General features: G+C 38.5%; 1 protein-coding gene and 1 long non-coding RNA gene across 2 annotated transcripts in view; one reads left to right on the top strand and one right to left on the bottom strand.

Moving 5' to 3' along the window:
- The window catches only part of galnt14 (UDP-N-acetyl-alpha-D-galactosamine:polypeptide N-acetylgalactosaminyltransferase 14 (GalNAc-T14)), a 242,583-nt gene that overhangs the window by 191,915 nt on the left and 34,804 nt on the right, over positions 1 to 15,864 (bottom strand). Inside the window, exon 2 of the mRNA XM_041975516.1 lies at positions 15,219 to 15,388. Within this exon, the coding sequence (XP_041831450.1) occupies positions 15,219 to 15,388 (170 nt within the window). The remainder of the gene's footprint in view (positions 1 to 15,218; positions 15,389 to 15,864) is intronic.
- LOC121633553 lies at positions 1,071 to 5,131 on the top strand. The gene is made up of 3 exons (XR_006009080.1): positions 1,071 to 1,411; positions 3,137 to 3,140; positions 5,120 to 5,131. It is a non-coding gene; the product is annotated as an uncharacterized LOC121633553 (long non-coding RNA).

Below are 15,864 nucleotides of genomic sequence, written 5' to 3'. Positions count from 1 at the left end.
ATTTCAGTACCACCACTTGGAAATCTGAATTGGTTCGAATCAAAATTAGTTTTAAAAGTTGGCCATAATTTTCTTTGTGGCTTTTTTGGCAAGACTTATTTTTACAGAAAAAGCCTCCAGAACACTCAAATATGTTTTTGTATGGTACAAATGTTCCATTTTAAAGGAGTAATCGTTTTAGTACATACTGTCTTCTGGGGAGTGCCTTGAAATTTGCTTTGGACAGATGGCAAAAATTAGAAGTATAAAGAACATGTATAGCAACCTAAATTGTTAAAGGTTTTAATAGAGCAGTTTTTTCTTAGGAAATAGTACAACATTTTAATAATGTCTATAATTGTATTGACCACTAAAGCGAAGGTCTGGTTATAAGATTTTCTGATTTGTTATTGTTGAAACTGCACACCAGCTCTGAGAATTTTGGAATTTTTCTGCCCTTGTCTGCAAGGAAAGGTTTGCTGAGTCCTAGGCTTTTTTCTCTCGCTCCATTTTTGTATACGTTTCTGGATATTGAACTCATTGAAGGCAGCTCAGTTATATTTATTTTAATAACTCTTTCCCTACCAAACAAACCACAGTTTGGTCATTGACTGTGAAGACTGTGGAGTCTTACAAAACATCTTTGGTGTTTTTTCAGTTAATTTTGTCCACTTTATTTCAAATCTTGACCCTTTCTTTGACATGTGAAAAGATGCTTAAAACCTTGTATTGTGAAACTGGTTTTAGTGTTAAGCACTGTATTTTATCGAAAAATGGTTTATATGTTACAAATTGAAGTTAAAACTGTCAGGATGTGCATTTTTATGTATTTTGAGTTTTATACTCCATTTTGCTTTAATATTTTATTTATTTACATATTTAATTATGGTGTGTTTTTTTTGTTTTCTTTTTTGTTTTTGTTTTTTTCAAATTTTGAATAATTCATTAGTTTTATATAGTCATTGATGTTTTCTCACTTTAACTTTTATAGCTTACTTGACATTGTACGTATTCAAAGCATAATGTTTTGAGACGTAAGAATGCATTTTCCATCTTTATTAAAGTTTTAATAAAGTTGAGTTCACCAAACCAAAATGTTTTTAATGTCATTATTGATATAATTTATCCTCCATTGAATTTATTTTAATTGAGTTGGTTGAACATAAACCACTTATACTAAAGAAGTGAAAATAATTTAATTCCATTAAATTACATTATTTTGAGTTGAACTAACTTAAATCACTCACATCTATTATATATAATTATTTCAATTCAAAGCAATTAAAAGAAAATTTGTTGGACTAACTCAAATTTATTACATTGTATGAATGTAGATTGTTTGAGTTCACCCTACATATATTTATTGGATGGAAAAACTGCCCTCAATTAAAATGAGTTCTTCCAATGAATTATTTTTTTGAGTGTAAGACCTGTCCAGCTTGGGTGTCCCACCTGAAACCAAAGCTCCTGCTGGTATAGCTCTTAGAGTCACTGAGGCACGCAAACCCCCTGACCACAATAAGGTGGCAATCCCTCAGGGGGGGAACAGAAAATATCAATAACAAAATGAAGTAAGAAAAAAGAAAAGAATGATCCATTATCAAAGCTTTAACAACCAACAAAATAACAATTGCCCTATTGGACAGCCATTAGATGTCTAAGCATTTTGAATAAATTTGAAACTAATAACAATAAACTCAACTATCTGTGTGTTTGTTTCTGTCTGTATATAGACCATAATGATTAAAGAATCATAACTATCAAGCACAACAATAACAGAGCAAAAAATTAAACCCCCTACCAAAATAAGGCAGTGAACCTTCAGGGGGAAATAATGATAATAATAAATGAAAATGAGTAAAAACTAAATGATCCTTCATCAAAATTTTAAGAACCAACAAGGCATACATGAAGCTCTGAGCTGAACTGCTGAAAGCAGCGGGAATGTAGAGTGAAACTTTCTGTTATTTTTTTCTTCAAACTAGCATGCTGAACTAAAGGCTGGGCGGAGCTTGAGGGGTCTCATATGCGCAGCTCGTTTTCCCTCAGTCTAGTACCGAGGAGGCAGTCACATCTATGGCCCGTGCGTGATTGATCACTGCTCCTACTAACAGGCGTAGACACGTTTAAATAGAACAGAAACAAACCCCAGTTGACAGAATAGATGCAATAAATACGTCTGTTATTATAAGTATTTATTCAGTATCGCTACAACACATTTAACAGAGCTTTACTCTATAAGTTTTACCGCTGGAGCTCAGCAGCCGCTCTCTCTACGAGGGGGAGAAATATGACACCGCAAGATCAGGCTGTATGTCAACTCATTTGCATACTAAACACTGATTGGTTGTTTTCTGTGGTGGTGGGAAGGACTTGTTGAAGACAGTACAATGGATCCTGTGAAGCTCCGACACACAGAGTTCAGTACAGAGGGGAGAGAGCGTTTGGAGAGATTTGCCCATTTCGGCGCATTTGATTGAGGGGGCAGAATGTTTGTTTGAGGGGGCACTGCCCCCTCTTGCCCCTGCGTAAAGCCGGCCTTGGTTTTGAGACACATTTGCTTCAGATTTCTGTCCTGATACTTTGTCACCCCATTTGTTTCTCTACCAACCTTTCCATCTTGCTTGTACTTGACTGGGAACAACCAACATCTTCTGCCACATTCTCTGTTAATTTATTCTCTTTTAAAGATTAATAACATTTTCCATTGTTTCCATCAACAGCTCTCTTGTTGGGATAATGTTTGCTTTTAATTCAGCCTTGTGCATGTATTTGTTTTATAAATGTTTTTTTTTTTTTTTTATAAAAGTGGTCCCCAAAATTTTTTCTGTATGGCCCCTTTTCATCCAAATAATAATAAGTTGAGCATTTGGCCGTTGTTTTATGCAGGATTCTGCATAAAACAACTGTTTTATATGATGACTGAGTAGTTTATTTCTAAAGTTAATAACAAGCTTTTCTTTCTGTTCAGGATGAGGAATCCCCAAGTGGAGCTGTAACATGTCTTTTTACTGTCAGGTGCTGATAATTTAAACAGCACGACACACTGTGGTCTCGCTTTGTTACCCATCATTACCATTACTTGAGCATTACCTGGTAATGATTCGAGCAACACATGCCTTGTCACACTTTCTTGTGGTTGTTGAGTTACCATTAGGCATGTATATTTACCAGTATCGGGTATCAGTCCAATACTACATGCGTGTACTCGTACTCGGTATTCGTGCTCTGACAGAACTCAATACCAATTCCCCAGTTTGGGAACCACTGGTTTAAGATGAGCCCATTTTTCTCTCTGAGATGAAAACAAAAAAGGGAAAAATTTAACAATCTTTTATTACAGTTAAGGTTCTATTGAGTACTTGGATAAAACCCTTCTTACTTTGGGAAGAGATTTATACAGTTTTTTGTTGTTAGACCTCTTTTCTTGAGCTTAACTTCGTCTGCTTCTGCTGAGAGACATAAACCCTAAACAACACAATGGATGCAACAGTGCAAAGCAGTCCGATCGCTGCATGTTGGAGAGTCTCAGGCTGGGCTGGGTTTTTTTTTAGGTTTAGCATCCGTGCATGAAATATACAAGGGTTTAAAACTCTGCCTTTATCATGCCTCCTCCTCTTCCTCTCCATCTGCCCTTACAACTGAAAGTGGATTTAAGAGGTGAAATCAATGCGACATCAGAGCTTCAGCCGGCTCAGTCTACCTCAGGGAGCGACTCTGCCTCATGTTTCAAACATTCAGTGTTTTCTCATCACATAACTCCCTGAAATTCTCTGCACTCATCAACACTGCAAATGATGCAGATGAAAAGTTTGACAATCACAGCTGAGAAAGTGGAAAAAAAGGATGAACACAGAAGCGCTGAGATGAAGTAGGACTCAAACAAGGCTAATCAGGTGACAGAGCAGGAACAGATGCAACATCTTCTGCTCTGTGATTGTTTCGACATGCCATCGTCTCAGGGCCGTTAGCTCGGGCGCTAGCTGTGGTAAAGCTGCTTAGCATCACTGTCACTTTACGCTGTTGTAGAGCACTTGGATGCTTCGGAGCTCAGGTCCCACATCAGAAGATTACCCACGATACACCAAGGGGATTTCCTCGCCTCACATAGAGCTCTCTGCTGCAGCGCAGGCTGTTTGCTACATTCAGCGTAAACAATGGGAAAGCTGACAGAAGGCATGTGCTTCATGGCAAGCAAACGTCCTGAACCAGCAACCAAAAGTTGAGGATCAAACTGAAGAAAAAAGGATGCAGAATTCACTCTTTAAAGACTGCGATATGATAAAAGTTTCACATTTTTTACTAAATTTCTGTTGGACCAAAATTAAGGTTTCTATATATGCAGGGACTCGTATCTTCTGAGTTTTAAGATTGAAAAGGTAACAGCTAGATAAAGCCGTCTTTCACTGTTTAAAAACTGCTTAGAATGAAAATACTGATAGTCAGACACACAAAAGTCTAAGATGGAGGTTTGCTTCCAGCCTGATGCCCTGACAGAGCATACTGTCCGAAAGTCTTCCACTTCTTATTCTTTAGATTTCGCTTCCAAGCAGACACAATGTCTTATAACTGTTTAAAGAGATCTTGACCAAGTGTGTCTTTGGATGCTTTTCCACTAATAATTAGTCCATTTCTCGTACTGGATTAAAAATCAATAAAGGTATAAAAAGGCTCCAAAATCAAGCAATGAACCAGAGTGTCAGCACATAACACACAAGTTAGCAAAAATAAAATAAAAAAAAGAACAAAAGAAAAAAAAAATTTTAAATTTTGGGAATTGTGTTACAACTAGCCCATCACAAAGACACATCATTTGTTTACAATTCTTTAGTTGCATCTTCCATCAATACTAAACATATCTTAGTTTGATAGAAAACTATTTTTTGTAGGACGTGATTCACAAAAAGCTGTTAGCTGAAAACTCCTCATATCTCCGTGTGGTTTGCACGGTGTCCTTAAAACATCTGAGGAAACTGGGCAAGTGGAGGACAAAAGATGAAGTGTCAGGAAATCCAACCAAAGGCCTGAACCAGGACCCAAGAGATGCATTTAGATCTTCAGTTGATCTATCAACTCTTGGCTACAGCCTCCTCAGAAATGGTATCTATGGAAGGGTGGCCGTCAAAAAGCCATTTTTAAGGAAGGTAAAAAGGGAGAAAAGGCTGAGGTATGCCACGTGACACAAGAACTAGATGAGAAATCAGTGGTCTGATGGAGGGATGAATCCTCCCCAGAACCTGGACCTCAACATTCTAAAAGTGGTGTGGGATGATCTGGACAGAGAATTAAAACAAAAGCCCCAAACACTATTTCTGGAGACTACTTAAAGAAAGAACTAAAGATAAACTGCTGAACTTATTTCCTGATTTCCTGTCAGTATGTAAAAAAATGAGGATGGCATAATACTTTTACACAGTACTAGAAAACTACATGAGTATTATGGAGTATAAAAACTAACAGATATGTTACTAACCAGCAGAAGATTGATACATTAGATGGTGTTAAAACTTTAGGAAGCCAGAAACTACTTGTGTAACATCAGGTCCAAGTATCTGAGCCTCAAGGTTGCTTCAGGTTTCCTCTTGATGCCAGACTCTTATCATTCGTCACCAGAGCAGGTAATCAAATTACTGAGCTTGAGGAAGGAAAATAAAAACCCTTCAGAGCTGAGAGGGTGTTTCTTATTGTTTTTGGGCCTTGTGAGAAGGATGAGGAGTGTTTGCGTGGGAGCCTCCAAAGCTAATTCAGCGATTAATGTTTAGCTGCATGTTGTGATTCATGGAAATATGACTAAATGGTTGACTGAGTGCGAAAGGACTGACGCCAGTGAGCACATGTAACACACACATTCACACTCTCAGACACACACATACACACAGAAGAGGTTACTGAATGACTCTCTGAGCGATCTAGTTAGAAATAAGTGTTCAAGGATCACTGGGTCAAAATTAAATAATTACCAACCGACCGAGTGGACCGTTGTTTTTTTTCCTCTAACGCACTGACTCCGGTTGCTGATGTTTGCAAGAATGATGACTCCATTTTAGAGCAGTGACAACAAAACACTCGAGCGCTATCACATCTCCCACACTGGCAAAAGAAAGAGGATGACAAATGTGTGCAGGCTGCTGTGTTTTTCCGCTGTGTTTCAGAGGAGAAAAAGGATGATAATATTATACCCTTTTAATGCCACACTTTCAAAGCAATAGCATTTCTCTCACAACCAGATGCCTTTTCAACCTCTTTAAAATTCCCATTTACCTCTTCCAGTATCTACCTCCGCTCCGTATTTCCAGAACTGAGCAAACATACAGAAAAGCTTGAAGCAAAATGCACCAAAATCCCCCCCTGTGAACACTAAATCTATCCATTATTTCAATGCCAACGTTGGCTAAATATAACTGTTTCAGCAAAGAAACACAGGAGGACATAATTACAGGAAGTGAGGAAAAGGGACCGAACAGGAGATGAGAAAAGAGTCAACATCAGACTGACTTTACTGACTGGAGAAAGCTCAGAGAAGAGAAAGGATGCAGAACAGATGTTGAATTAGTCGTCGCCAACTGCACCAAAATGAAAAAAATGAGAAAGTTCAGCTTCAAACTCAGAAAACTCTGTTAAACTGTTGGCTTTGTTTATCAAACGTCCTGCTACAGAGTTCTCTCTCTCCAAATTCTACCTCTAATACCAAAATATTTCAGCAGATTCTTGGGGGAAAAACCACAAAGCAGTTAACAGTGATGCTCATAGGAGTGAATGCATTTCCAGTTGACTTGCATGAGCAAACGAGGCGTTAATGACGTTAACATTCATGAATCTGTGTCTGAACAGGCACCACGCTGCTTTTCTCTCACAGCTTCCAGCAGCAATCCTGCAAGTTCAGACCTGATAACATTTACAGATGAACATGGAATGAGTCTGAACTGAATTACAACAGGATTTAATTGGGCTTTTTCAAAGGATCACAGCAGATTTCCTCACATCTTCTCAACACTTTATCAGAGTGAATGAGCCAAATGAACAGAAAAAATTGCTTTATCTTCACTACTCTCACATGACAGAAACACAAAGGTGATTAAGGAAAATAACATTACATTCGTATTAACGTTAATAAGTTGAAAAAAAAAAAGAAACAGCGTGCATTAGTATGAGTTGTTATCCAGAAAAAAGCCCAGAGAACTTGTCTGATTAATATCAACCATTATCACCATAACATGTCAAAAGAAACAAGAGACCATTTAAAGACTTAATTCATCAAGTGTCTGTTTTCATGTGAATAACACACCACAAACTGATGGAGTCTTCACTGTTTTGGACTTCAGATCAAAGAAAAAAGAATCCCATTAAAGGATAAATATAACCAACACTCAATCAATTTTTCTGTGAAATATCACTGAAATCTGAGCAGGAAACAAACTGGAAACCACAAAAATCTGAGCTCTTAAAGCAGAAGGTGTTTGCTTCCACTCTTTCAAGTACATTTCTTCCCAACCTGTTAGCAGCATTTATCAGAAGCGTTGATCTAAAATGAGACATTTCGTTTTCAGCCTGAGGTTGTAGCTTATTGGCACAAAAAAAACAAAAAAGTACTTTGATAATTCATAGACCAGATAAGTGGGTCAGAACCACTTTAGTGTTTTTATATACAACAAGCCGACATCACAAAATCAGCTGAGTAATATTGTCATTGGTAATTTGACTCCACCTGTTGGTTCAGAGTCTTGCCCTGACTGCCGATGTCTTCAACTAGCATCCAGTCACATTTAGCACTTTCACTCAGTTTTATACATCACAAACTACCTGGTTAACAGATGTTTAAGGTTAAGGCAAATAAAATGGCAGATATTTAACACAGAGACTCGGCTAAAGTCTCATCAATATATCCTCCAGCTGACAAGTCCCAACCCTCAGCTAAAAACTTGTTGGATGGCATGAAAAACGGATGTCAGATCTGTTCCATGACTAACATTTTCCAGTTAGACTTGCCTGCTGACGGAGTTACATCCTCTTTGTAATCAGCCCAGTCTCATTAGAAAACATGTGACAGGTGTGTCTGTACACCTGTACACAACATGGTGTCACAGTAAAAATGAAGAAAATATGAGACTTGTTTATGTACAGCATTCATATGATGTGATGTTAGAATGGATTTATTTATTTTGAAGCCTGTTTATCAATCTGTAACCCCACAGATGTGACTTTGTATTTGCATAGAGACATTTGATGATGGAAGCCGGGTTTATTTGTTTTTTTTCAGGCTGCAACAAGATCTCATAATGTACGTTCCAGTCAGACTCTTTTTAAGACAAATTATGGACCAAACATGAAAATAGACCAGCGCTGCATCTTATACATTATTTAAAACTTTATTTTTAGCTGCATGTGCAGCTTATTTTTGTACCTAAGTATAACCAAACAAAGGTCAAAACATGCACCAGTTTTTGTTTTAATCATATTATTTAAGTTAATAAAGAAATACTTTATCTTTGTTTTTTGTTGGTGTTTTTTTATTTTTTTAAGCAGATTTACATCATAAATACTTAAACACACACACACTCTCCCCTGCAGTGCTACACCCTCTGCAGCCTCATCTCAATTATAAAAAGCAAATATAATCAGGTTTATTACAGTTTGAGATGCAACTTCAGTCTCAAAATTGTCATCAACATTTTCAAAGTCCGAGTCAGCTTTATTGTCAGTTCTGCAGTGTACAGGACACTCTCAAACCTTTGTGTGATAAAATAAAAAATATAAGCCAATAAATAAAACAAGTACTATCACTGAGTAAATAAAACATGATAAATAGACAAGGCAAATTTCATCACACCAAAGTTTGAGAGAACCATAATTTCAACCCTCTGTTCTGTATATGCTGCAGAACTGAATATAAAGCTGACTTTGACTAATTTTACCATTTCCTTCTCTGATGTCAGTCATTTAGGTTCCATTAATAACATCCCTTTGAATAAATATTAATTTGAACATCTGGCAATGCTATGCTAGTAATTTACTGTACTGTTGAAACAAGACGAGTAACAAGCCACCTCTAAACCTTAATCATTCAGTACTATGCTGATATGTACATGCACATACTGTATCCTGCAGAGACTAGCTGGAATACTGTCTATGATACCTGCTGACATTAAGTCAAAGGCAATCTCCATCCTCAAGTCAACCCTTCACCACAATGCTACCACAAAGAAACAATGGACACTAGCACCTATGAGTCCTCTAGAATCAATGGTTTACCCAACTTAAAAGTTTTAGACCATGGTAGGAAGAGCCAGAGAGACCACTCCTGCAGAAGGAGACTTCATCATTGTTGAATGTGTGTAAAATAGGCCATGAAATCACTTCTTTATGCTTGAAACTGTTGTCCTAAACCACTTATAGTATGTTAATGATGTATTTCTTCCGTCCTCTCATCTTGTATTACCATAAGTCTTCCACGCTCCTTGTTGCCATATCAACCCACAGTGTCGTCTTGTAGGACTTCCCTCCTCTCTGTACTGCTTCAGCCCATTGTCTTCCAGCTTGAATCTAACCCCTGTAGTGAAGCTGCTGTTGGGCTTATAGACAGTCAGAAAGCAGACGGAGGGAGGTTCCCTTGTTCACTGAGATAATAGCAGTGCACTGAAGTGGAGTGGTTTATCCACACATACGAACACACACACAGCCTCACAAGCTCAGCATGTGGCAATTATCTCTCCTCTCGGCAGCTTGTAGCATCGCCCCCATCTCCTCTCCTCCACCTCTCCTTCCCTCATTTTCCTAATCTCCTCTTGACTTTTATTCCTCCACCTTTTCTCTTCCATCTCCCTACTGCAGGAAACATTTGCAGCCTTCCTCGCATCTTTTCCTTTGCTTATTCTCCGCTGTTCCTCCTTCAAGCAAGAGATAGAGATGGAGCACTCCTCCCATACAAAGTAAAAACCTGGAAAGTCTGCCTCCACTCCAAAAATACACTGCCTTAACAGAAAAGCCTCTTCACAGATCTCTGATACGCCTTCCCACCAAACACAACCACGGCCGCACTGTGGCTGGAAAGCAAAGATGTATGTAATACATAACCCAACCCAAAATCAGAAAAATTTCAGAATATGGAAGAAAAAGAAAATGGAGAATATTTCATTACAGACAGTGTAAACCCTCAGAAATTCCATGTTTTGTTTCTTCAACTTTGTTCATGTGTCAAAAAAAGGTGGGAAAATAATGTTTCTTCCACTTTCTTATGCTCAACTATTAAGATGTTTTAGGCATTGAGTGTACAAAAGGATGGAGAGTTTAAGATGTTATATAACCCATTCATCCTGCGGCCATGTCTTAAGATATACAACAGTATGTGGTTGCATGAAAACTCTTCTCACGTTCTTGGCTGGGGACAGGTCAGGACTGCAGAAAGGCTGGCCCCGTACCATCTGACATTTGTTAATATAACTCCATATTCTGCAGCTTGAGAAAGGTTTCCCAAAGTAATCCCTAATCTTAATGCAGTGCAGTGTGAGATCACAGGTATCCAGCTTAGATTTGTTCCCTCATCACACATTGAAATTCCTCCACATTCCTTGAACTGGTAATGATATTCTGCAACATAGAGGAGAAATAAGCAAACTCCTTTCATTTGCTCATCTTTGCTCCAGTGACTTCGGATTTCACGGATGTTGATTTTGGACCAAATTGCATTTATCGTTTTACATCACCTGTTTAGAATTGTATTGGTTTTTCCTCCTTTTTTCAACCTTATTATTGGCCCTAAAATCACCCTGTCAACTATGTTAATGTGTTGAAGGTCTGCAATGTGTAAATGGACATAAACCCACCATCACTTCATCAGGTCCAGCTGTTCAACTGCTTGTTAAAGCAAATATCTAATCAACCAATCGTATGCAATTACCCATGTAGACACGGTGAAGACGATTTACTGAAGTTCAAACTGAGTATCTCAGAAACTGTTGATCTACTGGGATTTTCACACACAACCATCTCTAGGGTTTACAGAGAATGGTCTGAAGAAGAGAAGATATCCAGTGAGCAGCAGTTGTCTGGATCAAAATGTCTTGTGGGTGTCAGAGGTCAGGTAAAATTTTAAAATAATAATAATCCATGTGCCTGTCATTCATCGCTGCATATTCAGGGAAGAACCTGTCACAAACAAAGTCTAAAAACTGCATCCTGTACTACACGTCCAGTCAGTCGAAAATTGCGTGAAGTAACCCCATACCGGCTCTTCTACCTGTTCACACAGCTGGAAGCCCACATTGTTTTAAATGCTGGAAATCCGGATTTGGAGATCCTGAAAAACGGGATTCTGGATCAGGGTGATCCAATCCAAGGTTGCTTTGAACAACCGGGATAAAAGTAAGATGGATTAAGTGATCCTCCATCCTGAAAAATGGAATTCCCAAATCCGGATAGCTTTTATCCGGATTTTAAATACTTGAAGGGGCATTACTGCACATCTTCTGGCATGTTTGTTGCAAACCAGAGAGCTGAAATATATGGGAATTATAAACTGTGTATTTATTTACGTGAAACTTGACTTCAATGCAGAAATTTCCAGCTGCAACATTTCCTTTGCTTATCAGTCCTACAACAGTTGTCTCATTTTACACTCTTGCTACGCATTTCTGTCACAAGCACCATGAATTCACGCCACATGCACACTCTCAGAAAACGAGTAGGAAGCACCTCAGCAAATCTGCAATGGGAATGAAGGTGTTCCAAAAATACAGCACCTCAGTAGCTTCAGTCAAAATTTTCACTGTAGCATCTCTTTTTTTTTTTTAATCCTAACAGAGCATGAGGTGTTATCATTTCCCCTGCCAAGTGCTCCTGAGATCCACAGCTACACGGCAACGCAGTTAACAGATAATCACATAACGGCAAACCCCTCATCCCCACACACATGCACACACATCATCACTGTCCAATAAGAGATAAATGAGCACTATCAGCCCCCTACCTCCCTACTAACAGATGAATGTCTAAGTGTATCCCTGGTTTCCCCCTTCTGCAGGCAGATCCTCCCCACATTTTTCACACACACACACTTAGTGCCTTATGTCAGCTCAAGCTCTGTTAACACGGCAGATGATGCAGGCCGTCATCACAATGTGCTCTTACGCACATTAGCAAACACATATGGAAATGCAAAATCACTCACACTCACACTTACACACACACACACACACACAGCGTTAGAGGCAGCAGACAAGCCAAGACTGAGTCAGACATCATCCATCACATCATTTGAAGGATACATGTCAAAACAGCGTACGGACACAGCGATGTAGGTGACAGTTATTCTGACAGATTCCTACACGAGTTGTGAGGCTGCTGCTTGCTGTGCAGCAGCAACCACACAAGACTTAGTCGCAGCCACTAAATGCACTAAAACAGTCATCCAATAAAACTCACATGAAGCCTCCAATGTGACGGTGGGTCACCATGAGCCGCCTGGTAACCTTTAACTGTACAGCCAACACTTGTTTGAAGTCACATATTAAAAGTGGAAGTTCTGGTTTTGTTTCTCATAAGCATCAAGCTGTTTTGTTTTGTTTTTTGTTTTTTTTCTGTAGTCTTGCAGCTTAATAAAAAATAAAAACATCCATCAGCAGAGTGGACAAAATAAAGAAAAAATGGAAGAAGCACTTAAATAAGCAGAACGACCTATGAGTGACTTGCAGTCTTGTTCTTACTTTTAGTTAACTAAGGTTAACAACAGAAAATGAAGAGACAGGATGCAGGACAGAAGCTGAATTAGTCTTTGTTTGGGGGTACCAAAGTGTGAAACTCTTCATTTTTATAGGCTCTGTTACTTGCTGTGAGAAATATTAGAAAACTTGTAACTGTGAAAAATTGTAAAAAAAAAAAACAAACAATTAAACTAAAAAAATAAGCAGAAATAAAAGCTTATTTATTATTGACAGAAAATTCAGTGATAATCAACACAGTGAAAAAGTCTCAAAGTAAAAATGAAAATAAAGAATCTATCAGGTTAAAGTTGTGAAGTATTAAGGAGTTAACCAAAGAAAACATACTTCTTTATCCCACAACACGAGAAGTTAAGCAGGACATGAACTGTTTTCTGACGAAGACGTTATACTTTTCAACATCATCTTCAATGAATAAACCAGAAAATTCCTACAGAGATCTGATAGATATTAGATGATTAGCCTAAACTGTTAAACACTGACCCCATCTAATAAAAATCAACCTACAGGACCCCAAACCACTGCTAACATCCTGGTTAAAGGATACCTTATGAAAAGGTGCTCTCAGATGTTCTTTGTCCACATCCTGACCGCTCAGAGCTGTTTGGGTGGCATCAGGAGGGTGTTCTCGGTATTAGAAGGGTGGTCGTAATGTCACAGGTGATTGGTGTAAAATGAGTTTATATTTTTCCTCTGAACTACCAGCAGCGGGAGGAAAATGTGACTTGTGAGCGTCTCTTTTCAGCTCTTTGAACCATCAAAAATGACTTTGATACCCAGACATGACAAGTACATGTAAGCAAAATTCTAACTACAAGATCATGTTTATGTTGAAAGCATAATGGAAACAGCAGCTCAGCAAAAAAGTTGCTTGTGTCCCACATGAAGCCAGCCTCTGAACACTTTCGTCTGGAAGTATTTTATCTCCTGAAATAGTAAGCGGATGCTGTCAAAGCGACAAGCTCCTTATCTTCCTTGTGACGAGCACTGCACTTCGCTAAGAGGATTTCTATTTTGATTTAATTTAATTTCTTAACAGACAGTTTGTAAGTTGCTGGCTTCTGTATGAAAATGCGGTTTGGTTCCATAATCTGAATTTGTTCAGTACAGAACGATTACGAGCTGGTGGAGATGTGTGATGCTTCTGCACATACCTGTTTGCGTAGAACTGATCTGCAGTGTCACGTGTGTTTTCTGATGTGTCTGTTTATGCCTGCAGGCTGCTGGGGTTTGTTTCGTGTGTGCACTGATAAGCTCTCCTCCCATGCAGCAGTTTTGACAGATTCATACATCAAACTCTAGAGTTTGTGTGTAATAAAAATATATGTCCAGATGTCCGGTTGAACATGGCAGACTGCTGCGTTACTCATGCTGTGTAGATCAGGTTCATCAAGTGCAATCCGTGTTCTCTGCTCATCTGACACTTGTGTTTTAAATTGAATATTTGGATACTTTGTATGTTTTCTGTCATATGTTTCTGTGTAGGTTTCAGTATTTATAGACACACTACCATCTTTCAGCTGTAAGATTTTTAGCGTCAGGACATGAAACGCCACATGGTTCTTACCAGCTCCAAAAATAAGGTAAATACAACCTCAGATTAACAACATTTGACATATCAGTGCTTCATTATTTAACTAAACTAAGCCAAGATGCAGAATTCCACCCCATGATTCAGTAGCTTGTTGAACCATTTTTAGCAGGAATATCTTGAAGCGATTGGTTTCTGGATGATGTCATCGTCTCTCACATTATTGCAGAGGAGTTTTTGCTTCAGCTCAGTGAGTTTTGCAGGTTTTGTTTCTGCAGCTCTTTGCAGGTCCCACTGCAGCATTTTTAATCAGGCTGAGGTCTGGACTTTTGACTGGACAATGTCAACACCTTGATTCTTTTCTTTTGTCCTGTTGTATGAGTTCATTTCAGCTGTCAGATTGGCGGCTGTCCTGAATGTTTTCCACTTGTGAAAAATCTTTCTCACTGTAGAATGATGGACTTTATATCTTGTACATGCTGCAGAGTTGATAATAAAGCAGACTTTGACTTGATAAATTATCTTATAACTCTTCCCAGATTGATGGGCAGCAGCAGTTGCCTCTCTAACATCATTGTTGATGTCGTTCCTCCTTGCCATTGTTTTAACACACTTGAATGCTGCAGACCTGCAAACTGTAAAAACCTGCATTTGCAGAGGTGCTCACACTCCTGATGATCAATTAATTAGGTGCATTTGATTAGAAACACCTGGTGGCTACTGACCCTATATGTAAAACTGCCAGAGTGGATGCAGTTTTTCACTAACGGATTCTGTATTTCTGGTTTAGTTTTTGTTAAATAATAGTCTAATATGATGTCGTTCATGTGAGGCTGTATTTATCCAACATTAAGACCTGGCAGGACCACATGATTTATAATACTCTTCTGATATGTAAAACCTTCTAAATGAAGGAAAGTTGAGTTTTGTTTCAAAGGATTGTGCATTTCAAAATGTGGCATGATAATTTTTAGTTTCTTTCGGGGTTTGTGTACCTGTAGTGCCGCGTGTCTCTCAGGGCTCGGTTGCTTGGGATTCGTTCGCTCTCTCTCTGGTTGAAGGCGTAGAGCGTGTACGGGTCATCACCGGGCTTCCAGCGGCGAGCGTTCAGGTAACTCCGCTCATCAAAGCCCTCCAACATATCCTCCCACTCTGCATCCGAGATCTGTGGATGGATTTTCCAATTAATTAGACCAATAACTCCAAACATATTTGGTTAATAAAATATAACGAACCTAGAACAGAGAGAATCTGTTGCCATGACCATCGCTTCCTGTTCTGGGCTTTTAAAAATGATCTATTCCTTTAATCACTGTGTATCAATGGGAACTTTAGAGGCTAAAACAGACCCATAAATCAGAAACTCAATTAAAATTAAAATCATAAATGCATCATTAAATCTGAAACCAAACATTTGGATGATTTAAAACATGTTACAACCTACTTATATATATGAGAAAAAGAGTTGCTGGGTTTTAGATAACTGGTAGCAGCTTAAGTTTACTGACATTTTCTTCGTATCAGTCATCATCAGAGTGGATGAATGTGAGATTTAGTCATAAATGTCACAGTGAGTGTATCAGAGCGTCTGTCGTACACAGCCAGGAGCTTCTTAAAAGCATCTCCACAGCTTTTAGAGGT

Source organism: Melanotaenia boesemani, chromosome 22 (assembly GCF_017639745.1).
Source record: "Melanotaenia boesemani isolate fMelBoe1 chromosome 22, fMelBoe1.pri, whole genome shotgun sequence".
NCBI lineage: Eukaryota > Metazoa > Chordata > Actinopteri > Atheriniformes > Melanotaeniidae > Melanotaenia > Melanotaenia boesemani.
The sequence above is the reverse complement of the archived record's forward strand: the minus strand, read 5'-3'. Positions and strand labels throughout refer to the sequence as shown.